The sequence below is a fragment of the Oncorhynchus keta genome, chromosome 1 (assembly GCF_023373465.1).
Source record: "Oncorhynchus keta strain PuntledgeMale-10-30-2019 chromosome 1, Oket_V2, whole genome shotgun sequence".
NCBI lineage: Eukaryota > Metazoa > Chordata > Actinopteri > Salmoniformes > Salmonidae > Oncorhynchus > Oncorhynchus keta.
This window is the reverse complement of record NC_068421.1, coordinates 89,182,264-89,203,203: the sequence shown is the minus strand read 5'-3', so window position 1 is coordinate 89,203,203 and position 20,940 is coordinate 89,182,264. Positions and strand designations below refer to the sequence as shown.

Here is a 20,940-nt window from a genome sequence, read left to right as displayed (position 1 = left end):
ATCTAAGACCACGATATATCGTATCGTAATTGGACAGAAACCTGTCTATCATTTTTTTTTTCACCCAAAAACTTGGGATAGGTTGACAGATAATGGCAGGGAAGAATGGAAGTGAAGCATCCAGTCGATTCCTTTCTCTCATTGATCTAACATATATATGGAACGTGCTTTATTAACCCGTCCAGTTCTTTCTCACTAGTGCAAGGATACTGGACCTTAATGAGACATGGGTTTGCTTTGTAAGTAACTGCACTCTATTGGCACTCTGCTTCACTGCTATTGTGTAAAGGCCATGGGATATTCTACTTTTAATTACACATGTAGGGTAATAAACATGGTATACAGCTATCCCATAAAACTGTTTAAATAAATTGATGTAGGGCCTAGAACATGCAATTGCAGCAAATGTATATACTTTATTTGAGACTTGTGTAGCTGCTCAGTCTGTGATCATTTCTGTGGTCGGCCTATGTGTGAAACATGGCTGTGAATAGGCCGTTACCAGGGCATCATACTTCTGTCTCTGAGTGACTGCTGGTTTATGGAAGGTCTGCCTGGTCTTGCCTCTCTGGCATCTGGATCCCCTGGTAACTGTTCCTTAGCAACAAACCCAATAGCAACTGCATCAGCCACAGTTGTCAGCTAGAGGAGGATGAGGAGAGAGGAAGATGGGTGGTATTATGATTATGGAAACATGTAGCATTTTCCCTATACACTTGTTTGGAATGGGATTTATTGGCTTTATCAGTTACACTTTCAAATGTGTTCTGGTGTTCTGGTGTAAATGGAAACAGCTAAGCAGTTTTTACTGAAATTGTGCTTTTCAGGGACTTTTTATCAGGGACTGTTTACCCCTTTATCAGTTGTGTGTCAGCTAGGAGGTGAAAAAAGTGGCACACACTGTTCCCAATGTATCGTGTATAGGGTGCCATCTCCATGGATACAGCTGGGCTGGTTCATTCACAGTGCAGCACTGTAGGGAGAATATGACCTACACTTAATTATATGCGTCTTGCAGGGGTATATTTTGGAAGAGTTCTGCTCGCAAAGTATGCTGCATATTCCAATACGTATTAAATATTTTCTATCGTTAGTAGCAACGGGTCTACATGTTATTTATTGGTCGGCTGGTGGCGGCACTGTTGTGTCTAGAGCTGGTTCTCTCGCACGTCAATCAAGCGGTAGGGGGCAGCTCCATAATGCGGATACAGGACGAGCGTATGGAACAGTTGGACAAGCGTGAACTGTGCGCTTTATAGATAAAAACTTGCACATGTAGACACCTGGCGTGCGCGTCTACTATGGGTCCACGGGCACGTTCAAGATGCAATGGAATTGATAAACGCGCCTTTCTTTTAAATTGTAGTAGTAATGTCAACTAGCGGGTGAGAATGTTGAGAACAGTGCTGCAGACTCAAATTAGATTCGTTTATTGGATTGGCTGCAACAGATTATAGAGCTCCTGTTTCGAAGACGCGGTATACGAGAAAGACGCGTATATTATCTAATAATATAATTATCTAATAATTGTACCCCTGTGGACGTCGAAAAAAAACAAGGTAGGAGTCTTCGTTTTTGAGAAACAAGAATGTAGGGGTATGAAGCTGGCTGTATGATTATGATGGCATGTTGTGTCAACAGAAGATTAAAAAGGAACACGCACCGTGGAAATGGGCAGATCTGCTAAACCAATTGCGTAACACATTCTCAGAATTTAATTAGCATAAATCAAATACCAAAATGGGATGTGATATGACGTGTGTAAAGTGCCATGGCTGATCTAATGTATCTTGTAAACTGGTGAACAAAGACGGATAAACATGCTGGCATTCGCTGTGTATTTTTCGCATCAGACGCTCGTTCCGTTTCCCATTCAGACCGGCAGTGCGCAGTCTGCGCACGCTCGGTTGTTTTCCATACTAAGGAATGGAGTCCTAGAAAATGGAATAGTAGTAAAGAGAAAAATGGTTCTGTGCACACCCCTATTGCATGATATTTCCTGAGATAATATTCTACATTCCTGGTTGGGGTTTTCAAAATTAGCTTGGATGCTAAATATTTAATGATTAAAAAAAAATATATAACTAGATAAAGAATGCATAGTCATTAAAATAATGTTCCAGACTACCTTTAGGGTGTCTTTTGTGTTTAATGTCACACCAACTGTGCGTGATTGGTTTTATGACCTACTTTTTTTTAATGATTTGTTTTCAAGACAAAGCTCCTATCCTATAGATTGTTTTGAAGATGTCAACCAGCGATAGGTCAAGTGAAGTGTTGCTTTGTGTTGATTGGACCCTCCAGCTGACACCAGTCCATTGGAGGACAAGGAACAAATTCTAAGCAGCATTTAGAAATGACTGTGTTTTTAGAAGCAAATAGACTTCTCTCTTGGTTGGTCAACATGGCCTCTGGTTTAATACAGAACCTATTGCTTACGATATACATTAATTTACAGCCTGAACACCAGATTTTAGCATCGTGTTTAATACCAGTCTATTGCACCAAACTACATGGTGTGATTAAGATAGTGGTCAGAAAATGGGGTAGTGATACCAGTGAGACCTTACAGGGCTGCTTTGACTCTGCAGGCGGGCTGCTTTGACTCTGCAGGCGGGCTGCTTTGACTGCCGATGGGCTGCTTTGACTCTGCAGGTGGGCTGCTTTGACTCTGCAGGCGGGCTGCTTTAACTCTGCAGGCGGGCTGCTTTGACTCTGCAGGCGGGCTGCTTTAACTCTGCAGGCGGGCTGCTTTGACTCTGCAGGCGGGCTGCTTTGACTCTGCAGGCGGGCTGCTTTGACTCTGCAGGCGGGCTGCTTTGACTGCCGATGGGCTGCTTTGACTCTGCAGGCGGGCTGCTTTGACTCTGTAGTCGGACTGCTTTAACTCTGTAGGCGGGCTGCTTTGACTCTGCAGGCGGACTGCTTTGACTCTGCAGGCGGGCTGCTTTGACTCTGCAGGCGGGCTGCTTTAACTCTGCAGGCGGGCTGCTTTGACTCTGCAGGCGGGCTGCTTTAACTCTGCAGGCGGGCTGCTTTGACTCTGCAGGCGGGCTGCTTTAACTCTGCAGGCGGGCTGCTTTGACTCTGCCGGCGGGCTGCTTTGACTCTGCAGGCGGGCTGCTTTGACTCTGCAGGCGGGCTGCTTTGACTCTGCAGGCGGGCTGCTTTGACTCTGCAGGCGGGCTGCTTTGACTCTGCAGGCGGGCTGCTTTGACTCTGCCGGCGGGCTGCTTTGACTCTGCAGGCGGGCTGCTTTGACTCTGCAGGCGGGCTGCTTTGACTCTGCAGGCGGGCTGCTTTAACTCTGCAGGCGGGCTGCTTTGACTCTCCCGGCAGGCTGCTTTGACTCTGCCGGGGGGCTGCTTTGACTCTGCAGGCGGGCTGCTTTGACTCTGCCGGGGGGCTGCTTTGACTCTGCAGGCAAGAGTGTGTTCACAGAGGGAGCGAGCCTTGAGGAGGCCACTGAAGCTATCACTAACTGTATTCATTTATGTGAGGAGATGATTGTTCCTTCCAAAACTGTACATTTATTTTCTAACAACAAACCCTGGATCACAAAGGACCAGAAAACAACTTTAAATGAAAAGAATATAGCATATAGAATATAGCATATAGAATATAGCATATAGAATATAGAATATAGCATATAGCATTTACCACTGGCAACAAGGTTGAGGGTAAACTAATTCAATCCAAATGTTTAAAATGCAGATGAAACAGGCTACAAGAGTGTACAAGGAGAAGAAGGAAAGGCTCTTTCAGGAGGTAAAGATGCTTCGAGGGGTGTGAAAACACTGGCAGCCAGGTCGATGTTGTAAATGAGAACTTGTTCTCAACTAGCCTACCTGGTTAAATAAAGGTGTTCTCAACTGGCCTACCTGGTTAAATAAAGGTGTTCTCAACTGGCCTACCTGGTTAAATAAAGGTGTTCTCAACTGGCCTACCTGGTTAAATAAAGGTGTTCTCAACTAGCCTACCTGGTTAAATAAAGGTGTTCTCAACTGGCCTACCTGGTTAAATAAAGGTGTTCTCAACTGGCCTACCTGGTTAAATAAAGGTGTTCTCAACTGGCCTACCTGGTTAAATAAAGGTGTTCTCAACTAGCCTACCTGGTTAAATAAAGGTGTTCTCAACTGGCCTACCTGGTTAAATAAAGGTGTTCTCAACTGGCCTACCTGGTTAAATAAAGGTCTTCTCAACTGGCCTACCTGGTTAAATAAAGGTGAAATTAAAACAATAATGTGTGCCATAAGCAACTGGCAGGTGTTTTCTGTGAGCTCTTTAACCTCTCTCTGGCAGAACATTCCATCCCAATAATATGGAAATTGTCCAACATAAGCCCAGCACCTGAAAAGAGCAACCTTTCCTGCAACAATAACTACTGCCCTGTAGCATGAACCTTTTAGTGGTGAAGAGCGTTGAAAGGCTGGTTCTTCCCCGGGTATTAAAGGAAGTATGGTCCTACACAGGCATGCTTCTGTTCTACTAGATGCATGGTATTTCTGTACAGGAAAAGTGGCATCCTTGATAACAAGATGTTGATAGATCCAACTTCTGAGCATGCTGCCACGTTAACGCGCCAGTCAGAACTAGGAAACTCAGAAATGTGCCACTTGCTAACGTGGTTGAATGCGGCACGTCTATAACTACAACCATTTAGCAAGTTCGACATTTCTAAGTTCCAAATAGGACTTGAATGCGACAGCATCCTCAGAAGTTGGATCTATCAACACCTTGATATCAAGAATGCCAATGTTGCTGTACAGAAATACAATGCATCTTGCAGAACAGAAGGAAAGCCTGAAGTCACACCTCTTAGAAGGAGAGGGATTGTTGTTCATGTTTGTTGACTCAACACTCTGAGGCCATAGTGACTTCTAATCCATCTGATGATGTATGGGCTTTCGTGGGCACCAATCCCTAAGCAGGGATGACAACCCTCTGGTCTGGGCTTATGTAACACTGTCTGAACTACGCCATTGGCAGGAATGCTGTGTGTCGCTACTGCTAGCCTTGCAGATATTACTGGCCAATTTGTAGGGGTGACAACATTAGCATATCACTGATAGACCAAACTGAGATTTTGACCCCAATTGCTGACTCGGAAGGGAATTGTCTGGAGTTGCCAAAAAGTGTTCGTTGTTGTTCCTCAGTGGGTAGACAGTGGGGTGATTTGAATGTGTACAATAAGAACGTGTGATTTTTTTGCTATTTGTGGCCAGTTTCATGCATGTTATGCTGGGTACATCATAAATAACAGCATTATTGGTCAAGACAGTGGGTGGCAATTTGTCTGAACACTCGTTGCTGTAAGCGTATTATTCAGATAAGACCACACGAATGATGTCAACATCAGCTAAATTAATTAAATCGGGAACAGATCCACAGCATAGGAGTAGGAGTGATGAAAAAAAAGAGTAATAATCTGTGCCAAACCACAAAACAGTCCACGGTTGCAGTTTGTGGGATTAATGTAAGAGGTCCCACTCAGTGATTTGTCATTCAGATTGTTGTGACGAGACACATATCTGAGGGGGTTTCAGGCGCCACTGGAATTCTGAATAATATTAAAGCCATAGTATCTCTATCCGCAGTTATTATGAACACTGAGGGAGACTGCTAGGAAAAGGAGGTGTGGTCTAGAGACAGTATTTTAGGCAGGAGGACGCTATGTTTATCTACAGTGCCTTCAGAAAGTATTCATACCCCTAAAAGTGTTGCAACCTGATTTGAAAATGTATTAAATTGAAACAAAATAATAATAATCACTGGCCTATACACAATACCTCAGGATGGCAAAGTGGAAGGATGTTTTTTGAAATTACTTCAAAGTAAAAGCTGAAATGCCTTGAGTCAATAAGTATTCAACCCCTTTGTTATGGCAAGACTAAATGTGTTCAGGAGTAAAAATGTGCTTAACAAGTCACAATTTAATTAAAATATATATTTCACCTTTATTAAACCAGGTAGGCCAGTTGAGAATAAGTTCTCATTTGCAACTGCGACCTGGCCAAGATAAAGCATAGCAGTTCGAGACATACAACAACACAGAGTAACACATGGAATAAACACACATACAATCAATAATAAATTGCATGGATTCACTTTGTGTGCAATAATAGTGTTTAACATGATTTTTGAATGACTACCTCATCCCTGTAACCCCACACATAAAATTATCTGTAAGGTCCCTCAGTCGACCAGTGAATTTCAAATACAGATTCAACCACAAAGACCAGGGAGGTTTTCCAATGTCTCGCAAAGAAGGGCACCTATTGGTAGATGGGTAAACATTTTAAAAAGTAGACATTGAATATCCCTTTGAGTATGGTGAAGTTATTATTTACACTGTGGATGGTGTATCAATACACCCAGTCACTACAAAGATACAGGCATCCTTCCTAACTCAGTTGCCGGAGAGGAAGGAAACCATGCAGTAATTTCACCATGAGGCCAATTGTGACTTTTAAAACATTTTAATGGTTGTGGTTATCAGGGTAAGGTAAGACCCAGATGCAGACCGTGTCAAAGTAACAATGTTTATTACAGCAACAGAGGCAAAGGTACAGGACGACAGGCAAGCTCAGGGTCAGGCAGAGTGGTCGGCGGGTGGGTTCTGCATCAGGACAGGCAGGGATCAAAAACCAGGAGGGAGAGAAAAAAAAAGGCTGGGAAAAGACAGGAGCTGACAGGACAAACGCTGGTAATCTAGACAAACAAGATGAACTGGCAACAGACAAACAGAAAACACAGGTATAAGTACACAGGGGATAATGGGGAAGATGGGTGACACCTGTAGGGGAGTGGAGATGAGCACAAAGACAGGTGAAACAGATCAGGGCGTGACAGAGGTAGGAGAAAACTGAGGATGGATCAACAACATTGTAGTTACTCCCCAATACTAACCTAATTGACAGACTGAAAAGAAGGACACCTGTATGGAATAAAAATATTACAAAACATGCATCCTGTTTACAACAAGGCACTAAAGTCATACTGCAAAAAACAATTGGCAACGCAATTAACCTTTTGTCCTGAATACAAAGTGTTATGTTTGGGGCAAATCCAGTACAACACATTACTGAGTACCACTCTCCATATTTTCAAGCATTGAGGTGGCTGCATCATGTTATGGGTGTGCTTGTAATTGGTAAGGACTGGGGAGTTTTTCAGGATAAAAAATTAACGGAATGGAGCTAAGCATAGGCAGAATCCTAGAGGAAAACCTGTTTCACTCTGCTTTCCATCAGACACTGAGAGATGAAGGACAATAACCTACTAAAACACAAGGCCAAATCTACACTGGAGTTGCTTACCAAGATGACAGTGAATGTTCCTGAGTGGCCGAGTTACAGTTTTGACTTAAATCTACTAGAACATCTATGGCAAGACCTGAAAATGGTTGTCTACCATTTATCAACAACCAATTTGACAGAGTTTGAAGAACTTTGAAAATAGTTGGCAGATGTTGCACAATCCCGGTGTGGAAGCTCTTAGAGACTTACCCAGAAAGACTCACATCTGTAATCGCTGCTTCTCCAAAGTATTGACTCAGGAGTGTGAATACTTATGTAAATGAGATATTTATGTATTTTATTTCAATAAGTGTGCAACATTTGAGAAAAAATATATTGAATCCATTTTGAATTCAGGGTGTAACACACCAAAGTGTAGAATAAGTCAAGGAGTGTGAATATTTACTGAAGGCACTGTATATTCTACCTCGACCTGACATGACTACTTATTAACAGTAAGGTGTATGGTCTGTGATAGATATATAATAAGCTATTAAATATCTATGTGCTCATATATAATAACTTCTTACGTCTTTAACACAGTACAGGTGTTTACGTTCTGGCCTTTCCAAACACTGAGAGAAAACGGAGGGCAACACCACAGTAGTCAAGGACAGGGACACGTTTGCTAGCAAGGCAAACCTTGTCCCGGACTTAGGATGTTCAAACCTGATGTGTCTGACATCAAGGCCTACAGGTATCACAAAACACATAGCACTGTGTGGGAAGTGGAAGTATGCAATAAAGAGAGGGAAAAAGAGGAGAGGAATGATGTGAAATGTTTTACTATAATCCTCCTAATCCAACCACAGTGACCAGGAGGGCTGAGGTTGAACAGTCTGTATTTGCACAATGAGCACTCGGCATAGACGTCTAGTTTTCATTCACATTTGGTTGAGTTGTCAACTAACGTGAATTCAACTTGAAATCAACAAATCATTTCACCATGTCATTGGATTTAGGTTCAAAGTTGGGTGTGAAAAAAGGATGTGTAGGTGACGTGCATGTGTGAATTCAGAGTAGTCCCACTCCCCCAAAAACTTCTTCTGGAAGACACCGAGTGTACCCATTGTCACATCGTAGCCGGCTTTAACTCAACCATGGGCTATTGCTGTCCTTTTATATGAATACCCATAAGGCCTTGCTAGAGGAAGAAGCTTCATATAAGAGCCTATAATAAGCCACGCCTGAAGGAAGATTGACAAGCTTTAACTAGTCACCGACGTGTCTACGTAGTCACTCTTCCATCACTGAGATATTGTGTGTTCATTATTCTGTGGTACTTAGACTAACCTTGCCTCTGAAGGCTTTAGGATGATCCTACTAGCGTGTGTGTGTAGTAAAACAGCAGACATGATTATTACCCTCATGAGTAATATGCAATAGATGTTTATGTGTGTGTGTGTGTGTGTGTGTGTGTGTGTGTGTGTGTGTGTGTGTGTGTGTGTGTGTGTGTGTGTGTGTGTGTGTGTGTGTGTGTGTGTGTGTGTGTGTGTGTATCTGTGCATGCGTGTGTTTCCCTCCAAGGGCAGCCATGTTGACCACCTTAATGGACGGCCTCCTCTGCTGCCTGACAGGGAAGTCGGCCAACGTCGTGGTTCCCATAGAAACCTCGGAAGCCGCCGACGGCTACGAGTTCGTGGAGGTCAAACCGGGTCGTGTCTTGAGGGTCCGACACATCATCCCGGAGCGGGAGGTGGTGGACGAGCCCAGGGGCCCTGGGGGAAGCGTCCACCGTAAGAGGAAGATCACAGTGTACCGTAATGGGCAGCTACTGATAGAGGACCTGGGCGACGCGGCGAGACAGGAGCTGTTACACGCTCAGAACGGAGACACACAACCCAACTGTACCGTAGAGGTGGAGCTTGCAGACCCATCGTCCAATCCAACTCCCACCGCTGACCCCAAAGCGGACAAGACCGGGTCAGTGGTTGGAACAGGGGGAGCGGCGACATCTCCAGCCCCGACCCTCGGGTCAGCCCCAGATCTGACCCAGCAGCCCCGGAAGCGGCGGCGGAAGCCCAAACGCACAGTGGTGATTGACAGCGAGAGGAAGATCACGTCGTGTAAGGGGACACACGCAGACGTGGCAGTGTTCTTCGTGCACGGCGTGGGCGGTTCCCTCGACATCTGGGGCAGCCAGATGGACTTCTTCTCCCGTCTGGGCTATGAGGTCATCGCGCCTGACCTGGCGGGTCACGGGGCGAGCTCGGCACCTCAGATCGCGGCAGCGTACACGTTCTACGCCCTGGCTGAGGACATGAGGGCCATCTTTAAGAGATACGCACGGAAGAGGAACATCCTCATTGGACACTCCTATGGGTGAGAAGACTGAAGTGTGTTCGCTACAGACACCACATAATGAACGCCACATAATGAACGCCACATAATGAACGCCACATAATGAACACCACATAATGAACGCCACATAATGAACGCCACATAATGAACCCCACATAATGAACGCCACATAATGAACGCCACATAATGAACCCACATAATGAACCCCACATAATGAACGCCACATAATGAACGCTACATAATGAACGCCACATAATGAACGCCACATAATGAACCCCACATAATGAACGCCACATAATGAACCCCACATAATGAACGCCACATAATGAACGCCACATAATGAACGCCACATAATGAACGCCACATAATGAACGCCACATAATGAACGCCACATAATGAACGCCACATAATGAACGCCACATAATGAACGCCACATAATGAACACTACATAATGAACGCCACATAATGAACCCCACATAATGAACGCTACATAATGAACACTACATAATGAACCCCACATAATGAACGCTACATAATGAACCCCACATAATGAACGCTACATAATGAACGCCACATAATGAACCCCACATAATGAACGCTACATAATGAACACTACATAATGAACGCCACATAATGAACGCCACATAATGAACGCTACATAATGAACCCCACATAATAAACGCCACATAATAAACGCTACATAATGAACCCCACATAATGAACGCTACATAATGAACCCCACATAATAAACGCTACATAATGAACACTACATAATGAACCCCACATAATAAACGCTACATAATGAACACCACATAATGAACCCCACATAATAAACGCTACATAATGAACCCCACATAATAAACGCTACATAATGAACACTACATAATGAACCCCACATAATAAACGCTACATAATGAACACCACATAATGAACCCCACATAATAAACGCTACATAATGAACACCACATAATGAACCCCACATAATAAACGCTACATAATGAACCCCACATAATAAACGCTACATAATGAACACTACATAATAAACGCTACATAATGAACCCCACATAATAAACGCTACATAATGAACACCACATAATGAACGCTACATAATAAACGCTACATAATGAACCCCACATAATAAACGCTACATAATGAACCCCACATAATAAACGCTACATAATGAACCCCACATAATAAACGCTACATAATGAACCCCACATAATAAACGCTACATAATGAACACCACATAATAAACGCTACATAATGAACCCCACATAATAAACGCTACATAATGAACACCACATAATGAACGCTACATAATAAACGCTACATAATGAACACCACATAATGAACGCATACATAATAAACGCTACATAATGAACCCCACATAATAAACGCTACATAATGAACCCACATAATAAACGCTACATAATGAACCCCACATAATAAACGCTACATAATAAACGCTACATAATGAACCCCACATAATAAACGCTACATAATGAACCCCACATAATAAACGCTACATAATGAACCCCACATAATAAACGCTACATAATGAACCCCACATAATAAACGCTACATAATGAACCCCACATAATAAACGCTACATAATGAACACCACATAATGAACCCCACATAATAAACGCTACATAATGAACACCACATAATGAACCCCACATAATAAACGCTACATAATGAACCCCACATAATAAACGCTACATAATGAACACTACATAATAAACGCTACATAATGAACCCCACATAATAAACGCTACATAATGAACACCACATAATGAACGCTACATAATAAACGCTACATAATGAACCCCACATAATAAACGCTACATAATGAACCCCACATAATAAACGCTACATAATGAACCCCACATAATAAACGCTACATAATGAACCCCACATAATAAACGCTACATAATGAACCCCACATAATAAACGCTACATAATGAACACTACATAATGAACCCCACATAATGAACGCCACATAATGAACACCACATAATGAACCCCACATAATGAACGCTACATAATGAACACTACATAATGAACACCACATAATAAACGCTACATAATGAACGCCACATAATGAACCCCACATAATGAACGCTACATAATGAACCCCACATAATAAACGCTACATAATGAACCCCACATAATAAACGCTACATAATGAACCCCACATAATAAACGCTACATAATGAACCCCACATAATGAACGCCACATAATGAACGCCACATAATGAACGCTACATAATGAACGCCACATAATGAACGCCACATAATGAACGCCACATAATGAACGCCACATAATGAACGCCACATAATGAACGCTACATAATGAACGCCACATAATGAACGCCACATAATGAACGCCACATAATGAACGCCACATAATGAACGCCACATAATGAACGCCACATAATGAACGCCACATAATGAACGCCACATAATGAACGCTACATAATGAACGCCACATAATGAACGCCACATAATGAACGCCACATAATGAACGCTACATAATGAACGCCACATAATGAACGCCACATAATGAACGCCACATAATGAACGCCACATAATGAACGCCAGATAATGAACGCCAGATAATGAACGCCAGATAATGAACGCCACATAAGGGAACGCCACATAAGGAACGCCACATAAGGAACGCCACATAAGGAACGCCACATAATGAACGCCACATAAGGAACGCCACATAATGAACGCCACATAAGGAACGCCACATAAGGAACGCCACATAAGGAACGCCACATAATGAACCCCACATAAGGAACGCCACATAAGGAACGCCACATAAGGAACGCCACATAATGAACGCCACATAATGAACGCCACATAAGGAACGCCACATAAGGAACGCCACATAAGGAACGCCACATAATGAACGCCACATAAGGAACGCCACACAAGGAACGCCACATAAGGAACGCCACATAAGGAACGCCACATAATGTCTCTGTCTTTTGATCTCCCAGAATATCTGATTACCATTTCTCTTTCCCCTCTCTCTCTCTCTCTCTGTCTGTAGTGTGTCGTTCTGTACGTTCCTGGCCCATGAGTACCCAGACCAGGTCCACAAGGTAGTGATGATAAACGGAGGAGGTCCCACAGCGCTGGAGCCCAGCCTCTGTTCCATCTTCAACCTGCCCACCTGTGTGCTGCACTGCCTGTCCCCCTGCCTGGCCTGGAGCTTCCTCAAGTAACAAACAGTGTGTGTGTGTGTGTGCCTTCCCTCCCAGTCATTCACATTCCATTCAGCCGGCTCAATGCTCCATGATACTTTTTGCCCTATACACATCATGAGTTTTCTGCAACCTAGCCTACAAATTAAAGTTTATAATGTAGGTGCACAGGTCGTGAGACAAATTGGAGCAATTAAGATGACAGACAGTGACACATTCAATACCGCCCTGCACACTTTTGCCTTCATCTAGCTGATCTGGGGTGTAATCTTTAGTCCAAACAGTTGCAAAACGATTTGCAAATAAAATGGTTCAGTTAGGTCCCTCCCCATTTCATTCCTTTGAATATTATTTTTGCTACAGAATCTGCGGAATGGCCTCCCCAGTGGCGCAGTGGTCTAAGGCACTGCATCGCAGTGCTAGCTGTGCCACTAGAGATCCTGGTTCGAGTCCAGGCTCTGTCGCAGCCGGCTGTGACCGGGAGACCCATGGGACAGTGCACAATTGTCCCAGCATCGTTTGGGTTAGGGGAGGGTTTGGCCGGCAGGGATGTTCTTGTCCCATCGCGCACTAGCAACTCTTGTGGCAGGCCGGGCGCAATGCCCTATGGGAGTTCAGTGATGGGACAAGACTGTAACTACCAATCGGATACCATGAAATTGGGGAGAAAAAGGGGTAAAAAATAAATAAATATAAAAACAATAATGAATCTGCAGAATGAATACACCCCTGATCATACACAGTTCACGTTCATAGCAACCACATACAGCATCATCACATCCACATGCTCTCCTCTCCTCTTTTCCCTTCACTTGTGGACTTCAGTGCACAATATAACAGTTGTCTGTGATCCGGCGCAAAAACCTCCCCAAGCCAAACCGTCATACCATATCCACTAACCCAGGCCAAACCGTCATACCATATCCACTAACCCAGGCCAAACCGTCATACCATATCCACTAATCCAGGCCAAACCGTCATACCATATCCACTAACCCAGGGCTACCAACTTTTGAAGAAATCATGGAGTGAGATTTGCTATGCGAATTTCATTGACCCCTGGCACAACCCCTAGACGGAGGTCTGGGGTCCTTCCCGGGAAAACGTTAGTTTTATAGCTAATTTCCGTATTTTGACATGTTTTAGGTCTATGACCAGGGTGGAAAATATAAATACTTTTTCTCTCTTTGTTTCCCAAGAGCTGGATGTTTTTAAAAATGTTCTAGTTATAACAATTCATTTCTCAAAATCACCCAGCCTTCAAGAAAAATCGAATGGATCGATATTCAGATGGTTTATGCCTACTAGTTTAAGATCGTTGCCATCATCTTGTGATCAAAATGTGATGTGTTTATGAGCTGTGAGTCCCCCTACCATCTCTGCCTAGCATGTGCACAATACTAAAATGTCAACAATGATATTTCTTTATGTCTTATTCTAAACTGATCATGAATAGCTGCAAAAATACATAGCCTCATATAATTCATTTTCAAAGACACAAGTAGGCATTTCAGATTTCAAATATGTAATGACACTGGCAAATTTTGGAAGAAGTGGATTAACAGTAGTGTTATTGCTGACAAGCACACTAATTACCCTATATTGTAGGCAATTATTAAGGATGGGAATTCCACTGATCAGACTAAATAAAGTAAATAGATAATAAAATCTTCTTTAGACAAGATGACCCTAAACCCTAACCAATTGTTTTAATTTCCCCCCCCCTCTAGAATTAAACACGTGGGTTCACAATCTGTTTGGCATAATCAATTTCATAGTTCCGCATCAGGTAACCCGACCAAACTTCCCTGATAAAACATACTGTAGGTCTGTCTGCTGCCTTTTCGTTGTCACACCTCATTTTGTTGATCACATTGTACATAAAACAGCTCTACCGTGCTGCGCTTTTTACAGTTTTATAAACTCGGTGGAGAACGTTATCTTTCCATTCAGCATTTTGGAGCATTTCTTTAATATGTGCATCCAATCCACTTGATTCCTTACATAACTAGACCTATCATGTGCTTCAATGTGTCGCGGTTCACAGTGCTGTGACAGGACAATGAAACCGGTTCCGCTCGTGATGTTACATTGCAGGCTCAGGCGCTCCGATTTCAGAACACCTTGGAGGCAGCACAGTTAAAAAGCTAACGCGCTGACTTATAAGAAAAATGAAAACAGCACTTTTCTATGCGGAAGATAAAACTATATATACAAGTATTTGGACACATCTTCAAATGAGTGTATTCAGCTATTTCAGCCCGGTGCTAACAGGTGTATAAACATCAAGTACACGGCCATGCATTCTCCATAGACAAACATTGGCAGTAGAATGGCCTAACTGAAGTGCTCACATTTCTGCCCTGCTTAGAGCTGCCTCGATCTACTGTTAGTGCTGTTTTTGTGTAGGGACCGAAAGCATAGTGGCAACTGTAAAATTTAGTGGAGGAGGAATAATGGTCTGGGGCTGTTTTTCAAGGTTCGGGCTAGGCCCCCTTAGTTCGCTACACCATACAATGACATTCTAGACTTTTTAGAATTCTGTGCTTCCAACTTTGTGGCAACAGTTTGGGGAAGGCCCTTTCCTCTTTCAGCATGACAATGCCCCCGTGCACAAAGCAAGGTCCATACAGAAATGGTTTGTTGAGATTGGCGTGGAAGAACTTGACTGGCCTGCACAGAGCCCTGACCTCAACCCCATCGAGCACCTTTGGGATGAATTGGAACGCCGACTTCGAGTCGGGCCTAATCGCCCAAAATCAGTGCCTGACCTCACTAATGCTCTTATAGCTGAATGGAAGCAAGTCTCATCAGCAATATTCCAACAGCTAGTGGAGGCTGTTGTAGCAGCAAAAGGGGGGACCAACTCCATATTAATGCCCATGATTATGTAATGATATGTTTGACAAGCAGGTGTCCATATACTTTTGGTAATGTAGTGTATATAAGAGGTGTGGCATGTGAGGAGGGTCAAATGTGTGAGAGTTGGCAGCTCTGGCTAACCGCTACATTGTTGTCACCATGTTAACGTTATAGTTAATTCAAACTTCTTCGGGATCCGTGTCCCTTCCACGGGATGGTTGAGCTAACATTGGCTAATGTGATTAGCATGAGGTTGTAAGTAACAAGAACATTTCCCAGGACATAGACATATCTGATATTGGCAGAAAGCTTAAATTCTTGTTCATCTAACTGCTTTGTCCAATTTACAGTAGCTATTATAGTGAAAGAATACCATGCTATTGTTTGAGGAGAGTGCACAGTTTTGAACACAAAGTTATTAATAAATAAATTAGGCACATTTGGGCAGTCTTGATACAACATTCTGAACAGAAATGCAATGGTTCATTGGATTAGTCTAAAACCTTGCACGTAGACTGCTGCCATCTAGTGGCCAAAATCTAAATTTAAGCTGGGCTGGAATAATACATTATGGCCTTTCTCTTGCTTCTCAAAAATGATGGTACAAAAAATATGAAATAATAATTATTTCATATTATCTTTTACCAGATCTATTGTGTTATATTCTCCTACATTCCTTTCACATTTCCACAAACTTCAAAGTGTTTCCTTTCAAATGGAACCGATAATATGCATATCCTTGCCTCAGGGCCTGAGTTACAGGCAGTTTTAATTCATTTTAGGCAAACAATTTAAAAAAGGGGGAGGATCCTTTTAACAAACTAGAACTGATGCGTTAGTAAACCCACAATCCAATACATGTGTACAATCACGCAGTGTACAGCAAGCAGTTACCCCGGTGGCAATACTTTTATAAAACCGAAAGCTTACCTTGACTTGCAGTGTTGGATAGCCTTAGCCAGCTCGCTAAAATAAATAGCATTCCACTCCATTTGAGTCAGGTTGTTGAGTAGGCTAAATTAGCTGCATTAGCTAGCTAAGTAAGTGAAAAGTAAACTCAGAAGAAAAAATACAAAAACATCTCTCTCAAAATGTATTTGTTCAAAGCTGTTCAACTATTGTCTATCAAAGTGCTAGCTAGCTGTAGCTTATGCTTTCAGTACCAAATGAATTATCTGATCCTTTGATTGGATGGACAACATGTCAGTTCATACTGCACAAGCTCTGGTAGGTTGGAGGATGAAAGTTGTCATAATTACTGTGTAAGTCTATGGATAAGGTTGAGAACCATGGTTTTGTATTGAAGTCAATGTAGCAGGGAAAATAGCTGTCCTCCGGCTACACCATGGTGCTACCCTACAGAGTACTGTTGAGGCTACTGTAGACCATTGCAAAAAAAGTGTGTTTTAATCAGTTATTTGGTGACATATCATTTGTAAAGTTTTATCTGAAAAGGATAACATTTTAAAATGGCATTTACCAAGTAGGATGGTCCTCCCCATCCTCCTCTGAGGAGCCTCCTCTGCTCCCAGGCCTACTTCAATACAGTCAAACTTCTGTACAAAAAGCTTTCAGCCTACTGTATGTTGTTCAAGTATGATTTCTTATGCTCCTCCACTCACTCTCTCCTCTTCCTCTTCCTCTCCTCTGCCTCCGCGTCAGGGCTGGGTTTGCCCGTCAGGGTGCGAAGGAGAAACAGCTGTTGAAAGACAACAATGCCTTCAACGTGTCCTCCTTCGTGCTGCGTGCCATGATGAGTGGTCAGTACTGGCCAGAGGGCGACGAGGTTTATCATGCAGAGATCCCAGTGCCCATCCTGCTGGTGCACGGCATGTACGACAAGTTTGTTCCCATAGAGGAAGATCAACGCATGGCGGAGGTGAGCGGGAAACCTTAACGCCAACTCTAACCCTACCTTTAAACCTAACTCTGAGCCTAGCTTTAAAACATAAAACCTGAACCTAATCTAACCTCCCTGCCTCCGCTCAGATCCTGTTGCTGGCCTTCCTGAAGATAATCAACGAGGGCAGTCACATGGTGATGATGGAGTGTCCCGAGAGTGTCAACACCCTCCTGCATGAGTTCTTCCTCTGGGAGCCTGACTCCCCACCCAAATCTAAACCCTGTCCCGAAATCGCCACCAAGAGACCCGAAACTGCCAAGATCCCCACCGCATCCAACGGAGGAGCAACGCCAGAAAGCAAAGCCAATACCAAGTAACTCAGAAGGGGATGTGTGGTATTAACTCCAGTTAAAGCAGACACAGACAGTGTCCGAACATTGCTGGTTGTCCTAGGCTATGTCTCCAGATGCAGGGAGCTGGTTTGAGCTGGTCTGGGCTGGTTGGAGCTGGTCTGGGCTGGTCTGGGCTGGTTTGAGCTGGTCTGAGCTGGTCTGAGCTGGTTTGAGCTGGTCTGGGCTGGTTTGAGCTGGTCTGGGCTGGTTGGAGGTGGTCTGGGCTGGTTGGAGCTGGTCTGGGCTGGTTTGAGCTGGTCTGGGCTGGTTGGAGGTGGGATTTGAGGAGGTGGAACACAGCACACAGGGTCCGGCGGGCCCATTTTTGGTCTGAGCCACAAATGAAAGGAAGGACAGGAGAGCTGGCAGGTATGGACGGACAGAGTGATGTATCAGAGGACAACAAGATGGAGGTCTATTGTATTGTTCCTGGTCCTGTTCTGATTTACTGACCCTGGCTGGGACTGGAGACAGGTGGGAGAGAACATTTTTGAGAAGCTCTGAAGAGGTGCTGAGTTGGAGAGGATGTTCATGGTGAATCTGGTTTTGGTTTTGGTTTTGTGTGTTGCTGCTTTGTTGTACCAGTACCCAGGTCTAGACTCAGTCCCCTGTGATGGCTTGTCAGTTGCCCAACCGCGTGGAAATGTCAGAGCAGAGGGTGGATCAGAGAGGGAAAAATAATACATTCGACGAGATCAAGTGACACAGGGAACGTTGATAGCCAATAAGACTGCTTGTTAGGCCCAGACGCAGTCAGTACCAGCGCTAACCGGCCCAAACGGACAACTGCTGCATAGCTGGTTCTTTTTTTTTTGTTTAGGCGATATCGGAGGTGTCTCTGCGTTGGAACTGTCACATCTGTGAGCAGCTGCTCTCGTCGTCATAGTCACACAACCACACCCGTTCTTAAATCCCCTCCCTGCATTAGGAGGTTCAGAAATAAGGAGGATTTCTATCAGCCTTAAGAGGTGTAGATTACAACACATTCCTGTGTTCCAACTTGTAACAAGGCTGCATGGGGTTATTACTAATCCAACTCGGCACATCCAATGGCAATGTCCACGATAGGTAGAACGCCAGGAGCCGCTTGCTGATTCGACAGCTCCAACGCTGTTCCACCTCCGACAGGCAGAACTGATCTGAATCTAGCCCCCTATACTACTCACGCCAACGGGTAGACAGAAACCCCAGAACTAACTTCTGTTTCCTTACAGTACTTCTGCACGTGGGGGTTAAATGTTATGTATGACGATCAACGGTGCTTTTTATGAACTAGCCTACTACATTTTATTTATGCTGCATTCATACAGTATTTAAAAGCACTTCCCCGTCAGAAGGATTACAACAGGCAGGCTAACTATGTTATATCTAAAGATGCACTATAACAACTTTGAGGGACCGGAGTAAGACTCATGTTTGACTGTCCTACAAAGTTTCCTTGTGTATTTTATGGGGGAAACAAATATGTTTCCTTATTAGCTGCAGGTTACCTAGGAAACACACAGAGGCAGATGTGTGTTTTGGACCCCTTTTAAGAAGGAGAATTGTACTGAATCCTAGCGTTCTATTTCTCACCAAAACTATGCTAAACAATTATGATCGTTTGCGGGTTTTCCAGGTAGAAGTGATATAAGCTCTGAAAATGATATTCAAACACCAAAAATTGCTTACAACCTGAGCATTCTTCAGTGCCACATAGCCGGTTTTCTCTGTGGTGTAACTAGCATCCCACTGATAAGTGTCACAAAGACTGTGTTGAATAACAGTGTATTAATTCATACTGAATCAATCCCTAGCACTGATGATCTGCACTGCAGCGCTCTAGAAAAGTAAAGGCAATATTCCCACATTCATGGTAAATACTGCATATGTTGGTTCAATTGGAAATGACCTTCCAATTTAAGTTGAGCCACAGCGCGGATCTTCAGTGCCACGGATTGAATTAACCCCTTACTCTTTAGCTGGGTGTGCACCAGTGGAGGCTGCCAAGGGGAGGACGGCTCATAAGAATGTCTGGAATGGAGCAGATGGAACGGCATCAGACACCTGGAAACCATGGAAACCATGTGTTTGATACCATTCCACCCATTCCGCTCCATCCATTACCACGAGCCCGTCCTCCCCAATTAAGGTGCCACCAAAGATGCCCTTTCACCTGTATTCCACAGGACAGGCGATCTCCTGTCCAATAAGACTGTTACTGAAACTATTTGGTTTAACTCTGGTCTTAGCACTGCAACAGTCCAGTTACTTCAAAACGATCACTATCCCATTTCCGTTTGTCGATCCCTCCGATGTAGCAGTGCACAGCCCTCTGTTACTGTTGGTTATGGAAAAGTCAGTGTCAGTGGAGGCTGCTGAGGGGAGGACGGCTTATAATAATGGCTGGAACAGAGCAAATGGAATGTCATCAAACACATGGAAACCATGGAAACCATGTCATTGTTGTATTTGATACCGTTCCACTGATTCTGCTCCAGTCATTAACACGAGCCCGTCCTCCTCAATTAAGGTGCCACCAACCTCCTGTGGTCAGTAGGTCACCCACGAACAACAATATGCATTTTGAAAACATAACACTTAACAGGGCCGTGAGTATACTTTTGATAAAATATGCAACTTTTACAAGCAAGTAATGATGCTTAGATATGTATTGCTGCTGAAAAAATGAGTGAACAGGAGTGAATTAAATTGAGAATTGAGTTCTCGCTAGTCAGATGGGTTTAGCTTTATGATCCTCAGTCATGTTCTCAGTGGAACATCACTAAGTATTTTAAATCTGAATGGTTCTGAATCTGTGTCAACTATCAGTATCACATTTGTGCCCTTGTGCGTCTTAAATGTGTCACTGTGTTCGTTTTTGATATTGATTGCAGCAATGAAGTGCTGGAAGAATGTTCAGTTCACCAAAAATAAAATATGAGGAATATTATACCATGCAATCATTTTAAATGTTTTTAAAGCCAGGTGTGTTACAAATATATTTTCTGTGTTAAAATCACATGCAGTTTCAAGCTACAAGTAGC

The 20,940-nt window shown here is 43.5% G+C and overlaps 1 protein-coding gene across 2 annotated transcripts; it reads left to right on the top strand.

Annotated features, from left to right (window-relative positions):
* The first annotated feature begins 106 nt into the window (after positions 1-106).
* Positions 107-20,846, top strand: abhd8b (abhydrolase domain containing 8b). 2 transcript variants are annotated; one of them, XM_035761954.2, is made up of 5 exons: positions 107-239; positions 8,826-9,620; positions 12,664-12,834; positions 17,342-17,558; positions 17,669-20,846. In XM_035761954.2, exons 1-5 carry the CDS (start codon positions 220-222, stop codon positions 17,897-17,899), a joined length of 1,434 nt encoding a protein of 477 aa, XP_035617847.1. In that variant the 5' UTR covers positions 107-219; the 3' UTR covers positions 17,900-20,846. The 2 variants fall into 2 exon arrangements, with proteins under 2 accessions (XP_035617847.1, XP_035617848.1); XM_035761955.1 differs by lacking the exon at positions 107-239 and adding an exon at positions 1,207-1,559.
* Positions 20,847-20,940: the final 94 nt, after the last annotated feature.